The sequence below is a fragment of the Rhodamnia argentea genome, chromosome 5 (assembly GCF_020921035.1).
Source record: "Rhodamnia argentea isolate NSW1041297 chromosome 5, ASM2092103v1, whole genome shotgun sequence".
Classification (NCBI taxonomy): Eukaryota; Viridiplantae; Streptophyta; class Magnoliopsida; order Myrtales; family Myrtaceae; genus Rhodamnia; species Rhodamnia argentea.
In genome coordinates, this window is record NC_063154.1 from 16,946,501 (window position 1) to 16,965,935 (window position 19,435).

A 19,435-nucleotide genomic window follows, 5' to 3' on the forward strand; every position below is an offset into this window, starting at 1 on the left:
CATCAAATGATTGCTAAAACTTGAATAGTATTACCTTGTCCGCCTATGTAAAACCAATACATTAAAGCAGTCATAACTAATATTCACTTCCCTTAATATATGAGTTTAAGAATGTCACTTAGTGAATTTCTGTTGTTAGTTCCATATGTTAGGATATGATCGAATACTTTATTCATTTGCAAAAGCTTAACTACCTTATTTTGCTGTGCTCATGTTTTTTTTTTTTTTTTCCAATTGAGTTCCTGAACTATGTAATTTTTTGTTGGAGCTCGTCCTTCCGGAAATTATGGAAAAGATGATGGCCTGGCCATTAAGTCGAGTTGAAATGCCGATGTGGCATCCTACCTAGCTTTTAGAAAAATTAAAACCCAAGATAAGAAGTACTTAATTAAAAACTAAAAGAAAACAATATAATTATTGAAAAGAACTCAAAAAATAAGCAAATTTTGAAAACAAAAAAGAGAGGGCCGCCCGGGGGGTTGGTGGGTGTTGGTTGGTTGTGTTCATCAGCGGTATAAATCAAATTCAAGAGTCAAATTGTGACCCGAGTCGCATGATTCTAGTGGTGACATGATTAGGGATTGCGAAACCTCCGAGAACAGACACTGGGTTTGAGGAACGAGGACATTAAGGGCTTCGCGGCACTCGCCGGCACGTGAGTGTGCCGCCGTCATCACCTCCCGCCACCTCCCGCCGGCCAATACCACCTCCCCCTTCTTCTGTCTCTCTCTTAGGTTTTGACAAGGACATTGAAGAGGATGAATGTCCAACGTAAGATTCCTCGTCGGTTAGGATGAGCCTGTCCGGGCCCAGTACAAGGCAAGGCCGAGCCCAGCATTGATTGAAGAGGGCACTTGGGTCCCCACTGCGGTTGTCCAATTTAAGAGAGCATCGACTAATGTCTGAAAACCCAACTAACTACATTAATTAAGCCTCGAACTATGCAACCGTGGCAGCCCATAGGAGGGTGACCTTCATCTCCTAAGGTTTGCACTCCATCTAATCAAACGATGCGCAATGTCCCCGTTTCGCCGGAAATGTTTGCCGACGAAATATATTTCACCAAAGCGTTGGGACTTTGGTTTCCAAAATTCCATCGGGTTCTGTGGCGCTTCGAACAGGAAATCTGTCGAAATGGCTCTACTGCGAACTAAACTGAACAATAAATGACAAAAGAACTGCCAGTAAAGAATGGGCAATATAGATTACGGAATAAATCGGGGTGTGTTATTGATCCCGAATCATTTTCCAATTAAGTTCTTCCGGCTTTTATAGTTCAATACAAGTGGTAACCGGCGACGGTGGCTATTATTGAAATCTTACCTACCTCGAGATTCTAAGACATTATTCTTCAAACTTCAGGGTATAATTTGATAACCGCTTGCTTTCATCCATAGAGCGGTTTGGCTTCCACTCATCATTCATGTCGATGTCGCATTAAGCAGCCTTTCTTCAATTAACTCTTGTTTTCATCGATCGACTACCTAATTAAATTGCCGATCTTAGTCGACAGTAGAAAATTTGACCTATCCACCTTTGGACCTCACGGGTTTATCGTGGCCCAGGCTATTTTTTAGTGTCAACAATGTTTTAGCATATCGGTCGGTCCAATCAAATATTGATCAGGCTTTTCTTTGTGATGTCTTAATTTATTCCGTCAAAGTTCGATCAATCACATCATGTACTAAATCGACATCCCATTTCAATCGACGATTTCAAAAAAATACTAAGCGATGATTGTTAGGATCGGCGCATAATTATAATTAAGTAAGACGAGTGAGAAAGAGAAAATTGAGACACGAGATTTTATTCTAGTTCACCCTTAAACTAAAGCTACTTTTAGCAGATGATTCCATTATAATTAGCACTTCGCACAACTCGTTACATCACTTAATCATAAGCGAAAAAGAATATATAGTAGTAGATATTCATGAGCTCAAATCCAAACTATTAATGAAAAATTATAGGTTTAAACCGTAAAAACCCTTTGGTGTTAAAGGAGTGTTGCCCCCTTTCCTCATCCGCCGAGACGGCTCTCCTAAACTCCCCGTCCGCTCAGCGTGAAATGAGATTCATGTGCTTTTCTATCGCAAGAGAATATAAATTCCATCCCAACTATGATCTCTAACCTATGCGGTACTTTATTCTGATCCTTCTTGTGGGGAGGAAAACAAGAGATTCGGCCGAACTTGACTTGACGAGGACAACAAAGAAGCTAACTTCACAAAATATCACTGAGGTCTTGTGGTGTCCACATCGGTCCAAATTACGCGCATCGTGAACGAGGATGCACAAATGTGAAATGTCAACATCAAGTAGTTCAAAAGTCGCGAAAAGTTTTAACTGGTGTCCTCCAAAAATGTGTGGACTTACCTGCCCTGACAGCTAATTTCTGGAACCCTACTCTTTTCTGCAAAAGAATCTTTTGTGGAAGACTCCAAACCTCTGCCAAAATTGTAGACCCAAAAAAAAAAAAAAAACCGGATGGACATGTGCCTAACCAACCTAAGTGACGTCAATATCCACACGCGACACAACATGATAAAATATGTTAACACGTTATTTTCAAAAAATTTAAAAAAACAAATTGACATTTTGAAACACGTTATATGTTAATTATACGTATTTTATATATGCATGATAAATATCAACGATGAGTCTCTTTTTCTTCTTATGTAGGAGATTCATGATTAGATTTTTTTTTTTTTTGGATTGATTGCTAATTTTAGAGTGGTTGGTTATATGACTTAAATATATACATTTTTTGATAGATTTATATTTTGACATCTAATTTATTGAAAATACTTAAAATGACTCCGTGCATGTCGAAATGAAATATCGAGATATTGGATTCGCATGTCACCGACGTGTCGGGAATGCCGACCGCATGTCGAAGAGTGTCAAAGAGGGTCGGAGTGTCGGACACGACATGAAGACCGACATGTCTGGAATGCCGACCGCATGTCGAAGAGTGTCGGACACCACATGAAGACTCTTGAAAAGTGTTGGCACTTCCTAATAACCAACACAAAGAAAAAATTGTTAAAATTTAATAGTCTTAGGCACAAGAAAAATATCATTAACTAGTTTGAGGATTTGACCGCTTGACTAGGTTAGAACCTTCTTTTAGACTAATCTAGCCACTTCAAACCCTTATTTTGAATTTATTTGGTAGGAGGGGGATCACATAAATATAAAAAGTATCTAGAATCTGTTATTAAGCAATGTGGGACATACTTCAACACTTATTATTTAGGCACAAGATCACGAAGGGTAAGTACCAAAAACTCTGCCCACTTTTAACCTCAATGCCATTCTCGAACCTTTAAAAATGACATTTTTCAGTTTTGTATTTTCATGTGAAACCCCAAATTGCATTCGTCATCGAGTAACCACTTAAATAAATTACTTTCAAAAGATAGTCATTTTTCTTTCATGTTATACTTGATCATCCTAATAGGACAATTATATCCCAACTACCCTAACCAGCTTCCTTCTCTCCTGTCCACCACCGCTCGCGTCTCCGATGTTGCGGCCGCCCTCCGCCGTGCCTTGTGTCTAGTGTCGTTGACGTCCCTACCCTTAAGCCGGGGTCGCCAGCCTCCTCCAAATCGTGAACGAGCTTGATTGAGGTTGCCCGTGGCTTGCAACCTCCAATTGAGAGAGAGAGAGAGAGAGAGAGAGAGAGAGAGAGAGAGAGAGAGAGAGAGAGAGAGTAAAAACAAAATAAAGGGGAGAGGGAACAACACATAGAAAAGAGAAAGAAAGAGCGCCGATAACTAAAAACAAAGCGAGCGACAACTACCTTAATGACGCTAGCGACGGTCCAACAATAAGGGGTTTATGGTGGATGGGGGAGACTGGGAGCTATATGGCATGTCGTGGGTCAGAGGATAGAGCTTTATTAAGGTTTGCATTAGGCAAGTTGAGAGTTAAGGTAATGTTTTTTTTCCTCGGGGAGGACAATACGATCGTCTCGGTCATGAGATGTTTTACCGGACGATGAAACGTGATTTTTCGGAAGCGGAAGACGAAAAGGGGTACGTAGAAATCACAAATGTGAGGATGGTATTCGATATTTTCTCCCGATGGCATTGTACTCGGTATTTCTACGTATGTATACACGTATGTACGCACAATGTGCTTCCATTGGGCCCGGCCCGTATCACAACATCGCCCATCCACAGCATTAAAACAACATGATCTTTTTAATTTTCTCTTTCTTAATTTTGTAAATTTTTAGTTTTTTAAGAAATATTATATATATATATTTATTTGAACGATCACTTTAGAAACTCCGTCAACATCACGGCGATAACGACGGCTTTTTCTTTCATTTTTCGTGTTTCTCTCTCTTTTTTTATTCTGGAATTTTATTTAATTTTATATTGCGTTATGTTAATTTTATTGTTATATTCGACGACAATGGTCATTCTTGGTTTCGGATCCAGTTGGCTTTCGTTCCCTCGACGGAGCTCTCTTCTTCTGACTTCGGACTTTCTCTCTTCTTCTTCTTCGTCCGCTTCGCTTTCTTTCCCACTCCCCACTTCGCTTGCTGCTCCTCCAGGTACTCTCGCGCGCCCTTCCTCTTCCATTCTGCAGTTGCTTCTCTCTCTCTCTCTCTCTTCTTCTTCTTCTTCTTCATCGAGGGGATTTGCTCTGTGTGTTGATGATTGTCTCTAGAATTTGCTACCGAACGAGGCGAGATTTTTGGGATTTTGAGGGTGGTTCTGATGATGGGTTCGGAGTCCTGCGCTTGATCATGGCTTCAAATTGTCTTCTTGGGTTTTCCTCCCCCCGACTCCTCCCTTTTTGCCCCTTTTAGGGTCGTAGTCTTCTTGGGTTTGCTCGACGTCCCTGTAATTTTGCAGGGTACCGAAGGAAGAATGTAGATTAGCTTTGTGTTCTTTGAAGTTGCTTTCGTTGATTCGAGAAGTTTGCATTTTTGCATGTTGTGAATTTCTGAAGATGATTGAGGTTAGTGTGAAAATGTCGCAGTTGTTCTTTTCCTCTTCTTGTATATGAATTCAAGTCGAAGGAGAGTGTAGAATAGGTCGTTTCGCACCAAATTACTGCAAATGGGAGCTCTTGTGAGTTTCTTGTTAATGGCTGCGTGTTTCTTTAAGATGGTTCTTCACGAATTGAACTGACCTAAGAATCTGATTGATCGTGCGGCCTTCTTTGGTTAGAACTTAGAAGGAACATGGATGGGGTAATATTTCCTGTCGACTCGTTTCTGACGGTCCATGCCAAGCTATCCATAGCGATGTGCGAATTGGGACTTTATGTGGGGTCAATTATGTTAGATTTTGTGAGGGAACAGCCTGTAGTTCATTGTGATAGGCCAATGAGTCTGTCATATTTTTTGTGTTAGTCTCCCTTTTTTCATTTATCTTGTTGTTCATCTTGTTCTGTTTTGGTAAATTGACCCACAGTGAATTCTGGACAGGCTTTGTTGAACTTTCTGTAAGATTGTGGGAGGTCTCACCATGATCAAGAAGTCGTCGAGTAGAAATCAGAGATCTAAAGGGGTGAAGATAAAACATGGTCTTCAGATTTTACTTTTGCTTGGTATATGCTTCTGGTTGATATATCAAGTTAAGTACTCACATGATAAGAAGAGGGAACTGAATGAGAAAGATTCCAAGACATCGGTGAAAGATGACCATGGTGATGCTGTGATATTTGGGAGGAAGGATCTTCGTCCTCGTCGGGATGAAACGCTCACTAATCATGTGGAAGATGAAGACGAAAGCAGAGATGAGAATGATGAAAGTAAGCGTGATGAAGAGCATGATGAAGAAACAAGTAAGCATGAGGAAGAGCAGGGAGAAGAGGTGAATAAACGTGAACATGATGAGAGAGAGGATGCAAACGAGAGTGTAACAGATCAAGAAGCTGCAGGTGGACATGAAGAGGAAGAAGAGCACGAAGAAGAGGAAAATAGGATTGATGATCTGGAAGTACTGAGAGAAGCTGGAGAGGACGAGATCGATGAGCCAGACGAAGAGAAATTGCAGGGAGAACTTGATCATGAGGAGGAGTTCATTGATGACGAGAAAGAGAGAGAAGAGGATAATGATGAGAAGGAGACTGAAGGTGACGACGGGGATGATAAAGAAGGTCAAGCGGAGGATGAGAATGTTTCGGAGGATGAAGAACATGACGAGAGTGAGAGCAGTCATAGTAGACACGAGGCACGTGAACAAAATTACAAAGCTGATGATGCTTCCAGTGCAGTTACCCATGACGTCCAAACTGCATTGATAGACACGGACAAGCTAGGTTCACACGATGCCGATGACAATTCTGGATCAAGCAAAACAGGTCAGGAAAGCAACTCGACCATCTCTAGCCAAATTAATGATGGTCAGGATATCTTGAGGTCAAATATGGAAGGAAATCAAGTTGCTGAAAAGGCTGCAAATTCCAGTGAAGTGGTAAGTGAAATTGAGGATCATGATGATGCCAAGGCAAGCCTCGCAAATAGTTCGCTTCTGAAACCAGCCGTTACTACCAAAGCTAAGGACCAAGAAAATGCGGTAGTCAACTCCTCGGAAGTGAATATGGGATCTAGCAATAACTTGACAATGACTGGCCCATCGATCAATGGGACTGAGAACATCTTGGATTCACCTCAAGCTCAAAATCGAACTGTGGTTGGTGCGCATGCCAGTGATGGCTCCGACCAGCAAAATATTAGGGTGGAGATGGCCAAAGCCTCTACCAGGAATTCTTCTGGCGGCGAATCTGACTCAACTTCATCAATTTCCACTACTGGAGTGGCGAACTCGTCGAATGTCACTAGTGGTCAGACATCAGCAGTATCGGGTGAGAACATCAACTCCGACACGAAAGGTGAAGCGGAGAACGTTTTGAAACTACCTTCAATGAAGAAAGAGAATGATGTTCATACCCATAAGGAGACATTGGATCGCCGGAGTGAGGCAGGCAGTAGTAACACCAGCTAATATGTCAACTTTCCGATTGACGGGAACCGCAAGACTCGTGTGACACTTAAAAGCTGTCCTCGCTGCATCTTCGGAATTTTTTTTTTTTTTTTGGATTTGCTGGAGACAAGGCAAACGGCTGGACTTTAGATACAGGTGATATGCTTCTTGGGCTCTGAAGGATGTATGAATTTTTGGTTTCTTTCTTTTGTAGGGTCCTCTTTTCTTTTTTTGCTTCTGTGTTTTGGAATGTGCAAGAAGCCTCTTCTTATCACTGCATATGACTATAGGGAATCAACCTCTAACTACTGAACTACAATCACCACTCTTTAGGCTAAGGATGGGCCCTCTCTCTCTCTCTCTCTCTCTCTCTCTCTCTCTCTGCACAAGTTTTTCTTTGATGTGTTTGACCTTCTGCAGTGTGTATTTCCTCGTATTCTCTCTGTGCTGAGAACTGCAAAGTTGTTCTGGGTTTCTATTATGAGTAGGACATGCTGCAGACGCATGTTGCAGAGTTATGCCGACCGAAATCAATTCCTTCATTTTTTTTTTTTTGGGACAATTACCGAGAAAATCCTAAAACTCGTCGTGGAAATGAACTGAACTCTTGGAACTCTCATTTCGTGTATTGAAATCTTTGATGCGCTCGAGTCCTTTCATTGATTTTGTCGATTTTAAGCTTATTACAAAATATCGTGTGGCTTTTGTAAATCTTTATGAATTTTCAATCCCCTAGAACTGGACGGAGCTGAGAAGCTGATGGAAGATCAAAGCAGACGACGGTGACAAGTTTTAGGTTTCGAATGCACGAAATGAAGATTTTTGAGACTGAAAAGTGTATTATCAGTTTTAGGATTTAATTTTAGTCCTTAACATTAGCAGAATCTATCTTCCCTGTCTGTTTAAATCTGATCAGTGAATTTTAAGTTGGAAAGGCAACTGACCGATAAGTAAGTATCTCCCAGTGAAAAGTAAATACCAACATGTTGGAGTCCGAAACAGGCTTGATAAGTTTTCATCATTCCGCTCGAGCAAAAATCAAATAAACTAAATGGATTATTTAACTCTCAACGAAAAAGAAGAAAAATCTTTCGATTTATAACGTTTTGGAAAAAAATTTGGAGTCCAATCACGGGATATGAATAGTAAGTATGAATCATAGTTAATGTTTTTTGATTTATTTCGTGCTCCGGATACTCGAATGAATATCCAACTAAGGTAAAACCATCTATTCAAGACGACAGACCACGGCCAAACTACCAATAAAAAAAATAATATAATGAGATAAAATTTCGAAACCTAAATGCTTTCATTTGTATTGAAAAGATAAGAATTCACGATTCTTGTGAATCTAATTATTGAAATTCCATCCAGTAAAGTGGAAGAAATATAAATTTCTAAAATAATAGATAGAAATACTGCAACTAGAGCCATTGTGACACCCATCAAAGCAATATTTCCCCATCCAAGAACTACTAAATTCAATGATTTCAATAAATCCCTTACAATAGTTTGTCTTGATTGATCTAGAACTATCCTCGATTTTGCACAGCCGATGGTTCGGTCACTTGTCGTCTAATAGATGCAAATGTCATGCTCCATAGGTTTCAAGGCATATTGGATCAAGCAAGTGACCAAAATGATTGAGTGAGCCTTGAAGCTTCTAAGGTCATACGGTTTATTGAGTATTTTAGAATATTCTTGAAGGCAATATGAAAAATGTTCACTATTCTAGAGTGTTCTTACTATTCTAGAGTATTTTTATAATTACCACGGTAATTGATAGAATGGGAAATGGAATCTCCATTGTCACATCAAGCAAAAATCTATGATTATAACCTCCCTGTAAAGGAACGCTCACACAAATATGCCAAGTGCACACGCGAATGTTAACAATCGAATCTAAAAGCATTTGAAACTACCCAAATTCAAAGCATAAGTAGAAGATGAAAGACTTCTTGCATTCATCAATAAAAACTTGGTCCTCCCATTAGGCCATACTCGTTGAATTTCCCTTCATTCTCATGCAACAAATGGTTTACCGCCATGTCGGCATCACCGACCTCGGCCGCATTCACCGCCGCACCCACCGTGGCCCCGTACGGCTGGAGGAGAGACCTCATCATCATGTCGTCGGCCTTCATGGCAACCTTCTGCATCAGCTCTTCGACCGCAATCACGTACTGCTCCAGCTCCTCCACTGCCAAGTCGTTGTCCAAGGCCTTGTCCCACCAGAACCCGTCGCCACTACCGCCGGCCCTCCTATCCCTCTCGGCTCCCTTCAGCTCCACGCCTCGCTGCTTCTCTCTCGCCAGCTCTTGCAAAACCTCGTCGTAGTCCTCGTTCAGTGCACGCAGAGCCGGCACGATGTCGTCGTCAGCGATGGCTCCTTCTTCACCACCTCCATCCTGGTCTGGATCGAGGCTTGTTCCACGGATGTAGCGGTCGACGATGAAATCGACATTCGGGTGCCCGAAGCAGAAGATCTTGTGGACCGGAGAGAAGACGATGATGGCGATGTGCGCACCGCAGAGGACACAGAGCTCGCTCGCCTTCTTGAAGAGCCCCGACCGGCGTTTCGAGAAGGTGACTTGCTGGCTGCTCTTGTTGGTGATCTTCTTGATCTCGATCTTCTTCCTCCCTTTGCTTGGCTTTGGGGTCTTGGTGAGCTTCTTTATGACAACCATGGTGGACTTCTTTTGGAGTTATTTATGATTGATGGGAAGAAAAGGCATGTGGCTGTGATTAAGTAATGTGTTCTTAGGGGTTTAATTATGGAAATGGAGATTCTAAATTATTTGGACATTGATAAATTTGGTAAGAAAGAGATTTTAGGACCAAGGTATAAGATTGATTGGCATTTTGGATAAGTTCATGAAGTGTTTTCACGGTGGATCTCTCCCGAATTTAAAAGAATCTTTAATCTTACAACTTTTTTCTGAAAATCCTAAAAAAAATACCCATGCTAGCTATATAAATAATAATGACCCACTACAAACAAACAATAAGTGAAACGGTAATTTGAAAGCTTGCTTTATTTCCACCTTACGAATAACTATAACCGCGCCATAAAACGGGAAAATTACCCTACTAGTCCTAAATCTTCTGTATGTAAGTCTGCCTAGTCGGTCCTAAACCTATTCAAATTTTGCCAAACCTAAATCTTTGCACAAAATTCTAATGTAATCATTTCAACCAATTGTCGCCGGAAATTGCTAACGTAACGTCTAATCATCACCGCTTGTCGTATGTGGTACGTTAATGTGGACAATTTGTGGTATTATCATGTAGGGATTTCATCGGCAATTCGTCGAAAAAAATTACATTAAAATTTTTTGTAAAAGTTTAATACTACATTGGCAAAATTGAATTGAGAACTGAGTTGCCATTCATATCATAGGTTTATAATTCATTCGGCTATTCCCCTCCTTAAAACTTAGATAGTTCAAAATAGCCCCCACCGAGACCTCATTAATGGTAAGATTGATGAAGAGGAAAGACATAAACTTGATGTCGACCAGTCACTCTCGCGAGTTTTCTCCATCTTCCCTTAACCGATCTCTCTTCTTCTTTCGTGTTCAAATTGAAAAAAATATCATTATGCAGACACCTTTTTACCAGAATATTCTAAGATTCGAGCATTTTAATTAACTTAATGATCAGAATCCTATGCTACAATCTCTCTAGAATTCAATCTCTAATAACTCCTCTGTGTCACATACAATTTTTTTTGCTTTGAATTCTTTTTAAGTGGAATTCTCTGGTTAAACTTGTGAACCTTAAGTGATTCTGAATTTGACTAAACTCCTCTATGATCCTACAATAACTCAACACTTTATTTCCTGAATAAAATCAAATCACAAAATTCTCTATTACAGATTTTCCGTACTGACTATTGAGGACATACCGTACCATTTTATCTAGTCAGCAGACAAACTAAGGTTGAATTAGGGAGACGTCGGATGGGCCATGTCGCAGAGATCAATTGGGCTTGATTATTTTCAGAAGATCGTATTATTTTGATTTCTATTATCACATCTCTTAAGATCCTAATAAGTCATGTTCTGTCTTAATTTTCGCCCCAAATTTCGCCTCTCTAAATTTGATTTTGAGTAATATCTTTTCAGAAGAAAGTGTGATTCTTTTCAAATTCCGACCTAGAACGGATGTCCATGTTTTCAATTTAGATGTAATTTAGGGATATGTTGCTATAGGAAATTTGGTGGGGGAGATAACTATAAAAATCTTATGATATCATATTTTTGGAGATTTCATTGATTTTTTTTAAGATTTGGGATTTCTAGCATGAATAAGTATTTGGATGCTCTCAAACTTTATGTGTAGTCCCCGATTAGTCGACATCGAGGTGCCAAACCACTCCATCAATAAGAACTCTTAGGAGTCATCTGAAGCCGTTTTAGAATCAATCCATTTTTTTTTAGTGAATCTTCTATTTTTAAGGGGCCTAATATCTAAAAAAAATTCAACTTTAGCATTTGTCTTAATTATATCCAAAACTTTTTTTATCTCATAAAAAGCCTCATACTTTTAGTTTTGTTCTAATTTTACTGCCTAATACCTAAGAAACCCCCCAACTTTAGTACTTGTCCCAATTATATCCAAAACTTTTTTGTCTTATAAAAAAATCCCCAACTTTTACTTTTATCATAATTCTACCATCGTTAGCCTTCCATCTATAATTATTGTTAGTTAATCTTACATGGTTCGAATTTTCTCACCAAACTTATTAATGAATTTTGAAAATTCGAAAACATCAAGTTTTATGGACGACGAGATTTGAGATCGTTCATTCAAATAATCAAATCTCTCCACGTCTAGCCGTTCTTTGGCTATTGAGTGTCGGGGACAATTCGAAATGCATAGTCTTAGGTGGATCTATATCTCCCACAATGTGAAGGAGAAGCAGACAACAAAAAAGAACTCGGACGTTTTTTCATGGCAACTTTGCTAAAGTATAATTCATTAACGAAGTGAAAATACTACATAGGATTAAGCGATGGTGATTATGAACGAAAGGCTAAGGGTTGTAGAATTAGGACAAAACTAAAAGCTAAGGGTTTTTATGAGACAAAAAATAATTTTGGATATAATTGGGACATATGCTAAAATTGAGTTTTTTTAGGCATTAGGCCGGTAAATTGGGAGAAAAGTAAAACTTAGGATTTTTTTTTTATATTAGGTGGTAGAATTGATACAAAAGAAAAAATTGGGGGTTTTTACGAAATAAAATTTTTTTTTTCATATAATTGGAGCATAGACTAAAGTTAAAGGTTTTTTGGGTATTGAGCCTATTTTTAAGGGATAAGTGCACAAGTCCTAAAATTTATTATACACTGTGATTGAGTCATAATACTTTCAAAATGTTCAGTCAACTCATAAAACCTGTACTGGTGCAACCCGGTCTTTTCGTGAACTCCGTCTAAATTGACTACGAAAATGTTGAGTGGCTTTTTTTTTAAAGTTTCGCTCTTACGTGGCGTTAATGTTAACTAAAGCATGAAGCATAACACCAAGATGACGTCGTTTTGGTCCAAATATTAACTAAATTAGATTAAAAAATAAAAAAAAGGATAAATTTTTTTAAAAAATAAAATTAACACAGACTAGAAAAAACGAGGGCCTATAGGCCCTCACCTAGTGGGGGGATGCCATCACCATTGCCAGTCATAGTCCAAATTACGATGACGGTTGTCGACCATCACCGAGGCCCAGGTGACCTCCGGGGGCCCTTTTCGATGATGGACGTTGTTTTAGTGCTTTAATTAACACTAACACTACGTAGGAAAGAGAAAATGCTCACATTAACAATTCTCACTAGCCAAATTAAACGAACTTAACGGGGAGGACATGCTTACATTAATTTTACAAGTTTTAGGATTTAATTATGTTTTTTTAAGGTTGCAGGATTTATTTTGATCGGAAAGTTGGAGGATTTAGTTGCACTTTTGCTACAAGTTTTAAGTGAACTTATCCATTTTTTTTATTATTTGATGGAGATTGAATGTTAATGCGTCAGATATTATTTACAACACATAAGCGCATATATTTTTATTCTGAAAGCACGTTACTCTTATAGCTAGACCTCAAAACATTAGAAGTTAAATAGTTCTGACAAAAAAAAAAAATGTAAACTCTAGTCTTAGTCCGCTGTTCTAATAATCCTGCAGCATGCTTCAAACTGAAAGGTGTCGATCCTGTTGGTAATGAGTTTGTAAAACAAACGAAAAGGTGCCTTATCACACTTGACGATTATTTTATTTGTTCAATTGACGAAAGGACACGAGTGTATATCTGTTTAATTGATGGTTATTTTCTAAGGCACTCTTACAATCTTGAAAAGGTTGTGTCTATTCAATTGGCAATTATTTTTTAAGGCATTCTTACAATCTTTGAAAGATCGTATCTATTTAAGTAGCGGTTATTTTCTAAGGTACTCTTTCAACCTTTAGAGTATTTATATCTGTTCAAAAATAACTACCGATTCAAACATAAAAATGTGTGATTGACCGTAAAGTTTCGAACATGAAGAGGTATGCATGAACTATTCGTTATTAGACATGAAGAGTTGCAATGTTTAGACAAAAACTATTTATCAACAATGAAAAGGTGTACGAGAATTAACACATTCTCGAACTGGAAAGGACGTGTTCTTTTTTATTATTTATTCAACTATTCTGCTCATTATTCATAACTTCTACTTTTAATTTTTATTCTTTCCAAATAAGAGAAATACAGCCTTCATTTTCGATTGTTTCCTAGAGAGTTCCTAGAGAAATATTAGAATTGCTATCTAATATTCTCTCATGAGATTCCATTGTACATTGCAGGATTTTTGCCAGTAACCATTAGTAACGTTGTAGGCAAATAATTCCTTAAAGAGAGTGTTATCACGCCTTGGAGTCTGATTCATTTGTTCATCACATTTGACAATATATTACCAACAGATCCTCCCTTATGTTTTCTACTTCTACAAACTAAACAAGGAAACTCGTTAATTCTTAGGCTACATTTGTTTCGCAAAAACTAAATCATTTAGATAATATTATCTAAAAATAATCGCTTAAAATAGTTAGCCAATGAAAAATGATTTCATACTCAATCATAAATATTTTTGTAAATGATGAAAATACTTTTCATTCATACCGTTTTATAAGCAATATAAACGATATTTTTTAGGAAAATATTTTTTAAATCGCTCACCTTCTACGAAACAAATGGAGCCTTAGTGTTAGAGTTTTGGTTTCTCACTAGGCCAATATTAATTTTAAGGACTATGTAATAAGGACTACTATGGTTGGTCTCCATCTTTATCATTTGTTTCTTAAAGAATTTGTACGCTATTGATGCCACTCGCCGTAGAGATACTAAAAAATTACATAAAGTGACTCGTTGTTACTTCACTTAGTCAAGCAAACATTAAATTGCATAGTCAATAAGGGAGTGTATGACAACCATTCTACTTCTCTACTTCTATTCCAAACCTATTTTTGGAACAGGTTTGGAAGACAAACTCTTTTGGTAACGTAATTCTATTTTTCGATTTCTAAAACAAAAATTTGTTTCAGAAATAGATTTGAAAGGGAAATTAGAAACAAAAAATTTTAGCTTTTCGGAGAATAGAAATCATAAATAATGATCCATCACTTTTTCTCAAGTACTCGCCGCCCGCCGTCGCCCCCGCCTCACCGCCAACTTCCGCCACCTACCCCGCCATCCCCGCCGACCACCGCTTGCAGCCAACCACCGCCACCCTTCGTCATCCGCCACCGACCCCCACCAACCCCCTCAACTATGGCCGGCTCGCCTCCAACCACCGCTCATCGCCAACCTTCGCTGCCGCTAACCATTGCCCTCGATTGCCCACCGCCGGTCATTGCTGCTAACCACCACATGCCGCCGCTTGCCATTGCCGCCCGCTTCACCGTCGGCCACCGCCACCCACCCCCGACCTACGCAGGTCGCCGTCGCCCACAACCGTGACCACCATTGGTCGTCGCCGACAACCACTGTCCTCGGTCGCCGTCGTCCCTTGCCTCACCGTCGAGCGCCGCCTACCCTATCGCTACTGACCACCACCCGCCGCTAACCACCGCCCACTACCACGCTCCGCCGGTCATCGTAACCATCGCCAGCCACCGCCACCACCACGGCCGAGGCCAGAGTAAAAAATAAATAATAATTTTTTTATTTTCAAATAGTAAATAATAATTTCTAGATGTAGAATTTTTAACTGTTGTCAAACGAACTTCTATTTCAGGATTAGAAATTTTATGTCGTTATGAAACGTATTTTTTTGCTAAAAAACTCATCTAGAAACTAGAATAAAAAATTTATTTCTAGCCAAAAATCTATTTCCCGAATATAATGGTTGTCATGCACCCTTAAGACTAACGTTTGGAAAATTCAATCGTGTCCCCCTAAATCGACACAACTGACGAGGCTTCAGGATATTCTTGAGATTTTCAGCTCAAGAACTGGAGGTCATTCTTTCTAGTAACATTAGATGTGTGCAGAACTTCCTAAACAAAGCCTCCAGTACAGGTCAAAAGTCTAGACTCAATCGATTTAGACGTTTCGCGTATCTACAGATAGCCATATCTCCACGAACACCATGGTTGTGGATTATAACAAAAAACGAGGACTTTGATACGGCGAAACGGAATTGATATCAATAAATTGCCCTTGACGTCACACAAAGACAAAATTGCTAGTTATGAGTACGTAATAATATCAGTGGAAAATAGTCAGCAGTTTATTCCGGATATTCTCTTCCAGAACTATCATGATGGAAGAGAAAAATCTCCATATATTCTCCATAAATCTATATTCCAGAGAATATTGTATCATCTTCCAAGATATACTTACTCAAGAAAGCACAAGAGAAGAACGACATTCTTGTAGTATCTCTAAGAGACTAATGCCGAAGTTGTAGATTCAGTGGATATCACATTATCTTCTTGAACACGATCCTATACTAGGAATCTCATATAATCTTCTAGTATCAAAAACCAAGAGAGCGACAAGGTTTTCTCAGATCAGATCTCGAAGCCTCGTCAACATTCATTAAAGCTCCTTCGGATTACTGAAGTTTTTGAAAGCCCCGTCATCGTCGTCGTCGTCATTAGTCGAAGTTTTGTCAGATCACGGTTATGATACAAGTCTCGTTTGTATTCATCATCGCTCGCTCGACTTCTATTGGATCAAGCTTCGAAACCCGAGAGATTTCAAGAAATCAAGTTTTTTTATTGGTTGCCATGAGACTAATTGTTAGTGCACTCTAATCGAAAATTTGTTCTAAGAAGAGAACCGGAATTGCTTGTAATATCAAGTATTTCAAATTAGTGATTGTACAACTTGATCTTACAAATAGAATTTGGCATTTTAGATGTTAGCAATATTGCTTGAAAATTATTTATTTATCGTTCAATGGTCTTTCAACTAAATATTTCACGCAAAACTATCGAAATGGCCTCGAGGTCTTTTTAAATAATTTTAACGGGTCGTATACTACCAAAATCAGATTGATCGGTTCGGTTCGGGCCCATTTTGGCAACCTAGAAAGTAGAAACCTGCCTAAGGTAGTTCTATTCCCAGTCCCAATCACTCTTAACCAGTCTAATTGGGCTGGCTCTAGGGTAGAACCAACCTTGAATATTTCATTTACTTAAGAGAAGAATTTTATATTCTATAGTTAAAATCTTAAAGTCTATATTCTATAGTTGGAGCCGTTAGTGGACAAAAAATTTGGTGGCTTAGGTTTTTGAGTAATAGTAGGTCCAACTATATATGTTTAACCGGTTCGGACTTAGGTTTTGTCTTGACGATCTTCCTAGTGAAGGTTTCGAGTTTCTAAGTCAACCCAACAAGTGTTATCAGAGTCGATGATTAACTAATGAGCCCCATCATGGATTAGCGACTGAGAATATCTCAAAGAAGTCAACGAGGGAATCTCACATGTAACTAGTTCTCTAATTGAGGTGGGATGGTTTCTCCGCGCTTCCCGCTACAAACTAGACTTGGCTAAGGCGATTGAGGTAGATTCTGGATGGCAGATGTTGTTGGAATGACATCTACCTTAAACTTGACCAGGCCAAGGTAGAGATTCTAGTTATGATGATGCTGGAGCAAAATGATACATGGAGTAAGGGGAATGGGCCTAACATAGGAGGCACACAAGGGAGGAGAAGATTTGTTGAAGGCCGGAGCGTGAGCGTATCGGGCAAAAGGAAGCCCCACATCCAACCGTGGTATAAAGTTGAGCAGTTTGTATATTTCAGTTGGCCCATAAATTATTGATTTAAATTTTCAAGTAAATATGAGCCCAACTGATTATATTGACGGATTCGGATTTTGGCTTCATCTTGGCGATCTCTCCAGCTGAAATCGGGCTTCTACTTCATCAACATAACAGCCACAATTGACCATACCAAATTCCTCGCCCTTCCAAAACTAGTGACTCATCCCCAATCCAAGGTTGCCGGTGTTGTTGAGGACATAGCGAGCGGCTCCACCGCATTATATTCCTTGTCTCTTCATCACCTGCTTGCAATCGTTTCAAATGCATAGTCGGCGATTTGTTTTCAGAAGGTAACTAGCATCGAAACAAGTAATTTACAAAAACAGATGGCTTTTGATTTGTTGATCTATCAAATTGCTTATGATGATCACATGACGATGTGTTCCGCGAATGCTTGACAGCTTGTTCTCAAGAAATTAAACGGGCATACCCGATAAGGCAGGTACTAGGTTTCTCCTACAAAAGAATATTTTGTTGTCTTATTCTTATTGCTCTTTTAGAGAAATTGAGATTAGAACTTGTGACTATATTATGGATTTAATTATTCCTCGTAAATCTTCGGAAAATACCATTAACCTTTATTACTTATTGATAAGCAAGTTGTCTTCGCACGTGTGTGTGTGTATATATATATATATATATATACTGACAATAGCACTAATAAAAGAGTACAGACCCCATCATTAGAAGTTCTTGCAATCACATGGTAAATTCAAGCGCCAAAGAAATAAGCAAGGAGACAAAAAAGTAGACAGTCTTTGTTGGTGAGATACTAGACTTCGTTCCTCCAGATTAAACAAGAAAAAAAAAATTAGGAAAAATAATCAAGAAAGTCCATTTTCACGATGAAAATTGAAGATCTGAGAAAAAGTGGAAGCACCATTCACTTGAAGGACCTTGTTCTCAAAAGGGTCACCAAGCCCTAATCCAGTATTAACCCCTGAAAATGGCAAACCATTTGGAGGAGAAGAGTTGCCATCAACTTGCTAGTCAACTTCTCCACATTCATCTTCATCTCCTCCATTGACGTTCTCAATTGCTCCAGCTCACACAAGCCAAGCTCATCAACGGGAGCCTCCCACCAACACTGCCTTTGGCTCGCTTTTCGCATCACGTCAAGCCTCTCCCCGTGCTTTCTTTCAACTTCTAGTTCATCGAGGACTTGAGTCAGTATCATGTTGAGCTCCCGAAGGTTCACACTTCGATGAGCTTCGAAGAGTTGGTGATGAGCACTGGTATCAAGAGGAGGCAGATTGTGTCGGGCGAGGAATCGGTCGATGATCAGTTCGACCTCAGGATGGCCAAAAGAGAAAACTTTGCTAGCCAGAGAGAACACTATGATACCGACATCGACCCCGCTAAGAGTGCAAAGTTCGCTTGCTTTCTTGAAGCGTCCCGATCTTCGTTTCGAGAAAGTCACCTGGAGATGGTTTTTCTTGGGGATTCGGGCGATCACGATCTTCTGGCGACCCAAGCTAGGTTTTTTCCCCATAGATGGACTAAGGGAACTTCAGCAAAAAGAGAAAAGCAACAGAAATGATTCTACTTTCCTATGATTGTTTTTTTTGTACAGGCTAAGATGAGATGTTTTGTACAGGCTAAGATGAGATGGAGACTTTATATAGAGAGTTTATCTATGCAGAGTTAATGTACATGCTGTCCAAAGTTAATCTACAATTTGGCTTGTCTTCATCGACATTACTTCATGTGATAGAGTAGAGATTCATAGGTTATGATATCTTTTCCTGTTAATAACATCTTACTGCGCCAACTAGTTGGCAACATTAAATTTAATTAGAATTCAAGGTAAATTAATTGATGTAATTGCTCGAGCAGATATTGATAAGTAGTTGACTACTGATAAGTTACTATGGGTAATTCCAACGAGTAAGTTTTGAGAGGAAAAGCATCTCTTTTCTTTTCTATTATTTACTATGTTGAAGGCTTCCCACAAGAAGTGAAGCAGAAGCAACTCTGACCCACATTTTCCATGCAAGGAAAAATATCCATATCACCTTATATTATTACATGTGTTGAATATTGAAAATTTTCTACTATGATATGATATCTCAAATAAATGTCATTATATTTATGAATTTCGTCTATGGGTTGGCAACATATAAGAACATTCGTGCGCGTGCGTGCACGTGTGTGTATATATATATAC

The 19,435-nt window shown here is 39.1% G+C and overlaps 3 protein-coding genes across 5 annotated transcripts; 1 reads left to right on the forward strand and 2 right to left on the reverse strand.

The window, feature by feature from the left end:
- Positions 1 to 4,445: 4,445 nt before the first annotated feature.
- Positions 4,446 to 7,288, forward strand: LOC115755192 (cilia- and flagella-associated protein 251). 3 transcript variants are annotated; one of them, XM_030694512.1, is made up of 2 exons: positions 4,446 to 4,567; positions 5,450 to 7,288. In XM_030694512.1, the coding sequence occupies exon 2, from the start codon at positions 5,490 to 5,492 to the stop codon at positions 6,969 to 6,971; it is 1,482 nt and encodes a 493-aa protein (XP_030550372.1). In that variant the 5' UTR covers positions 4,446 to 4,567; positions 5,450 to 5,489; the 3' UTR covers positions 6,972 to 7,288. The 3 variants fall into 3 exon arrangements, with proteins under 3 accessions (XP_030550372.1, XP_030550374.1, XP_048134820.1); XM_030694514.2 differs by having other exon boundaries at positions 4,485 to 4,564; positions 5,448 to 7,288; XM_048278863.1 differs by lacking the exon at positions 4,446 to 4,567 and adding an exon at positions 5,030 to 5,326.
- Positions 7,289 to 8,917: 1,629 nt separating this feature from the next.
- LOC115755198 (agamous-like MADS-box protein AGL62) lies at positions 8,918 to 9,637 on the reverse strand. Its single transcript, XM_030694520.2, has one exon. It carries the CDS (start codon positions 9,635 to 9,637, stop codon positions 8,918 to 8,920), a length of 720 nt encoding a protein of 239 aa, XP_030550380.1.
- An 8,553-nt stretch (positions 9,638 to 18,190) lies between these two features.
- Positions 18,191 to 18,760, reverse strand: LOC115755212 (agamous-like MADS-box protein AGL61). Its single transcript, XM_030694531.1, has one exon. It carries the CDS (start codon positions 18,758 to 18,760, stop codon positions 18,191 to 18,193), a length of 570 nt encoding a protein of 189 aa, XP_030550391.1.
- Between the last annotated feature and the right edge of the window lie 675 nt (positions 18,761 to 19,435).

Coding starts and splice junctions, on each gene's coding strand:
- LOC115755192 (XM_030694512.1), top strand. CDS start 5,490: ATGATCAAGAAGTCGTCGAGTAGAAATCAGAGATCTAAAGGGGTGAAG.
- LOC115755198 (XM_030694520.2), bottom strand. CDS start 9,637: ATGGTTGTCATAAAGAAGCTCACCAAGACCCCAAAGCCAAGCAAAGGG.
- LOC115755212 (XM_030694531.1), bottom strand. CDS start 18,760: ATGGGGAAAAAACCTAGCTTGGGTCGCCAGAAGATCGTGATCGCCCGA.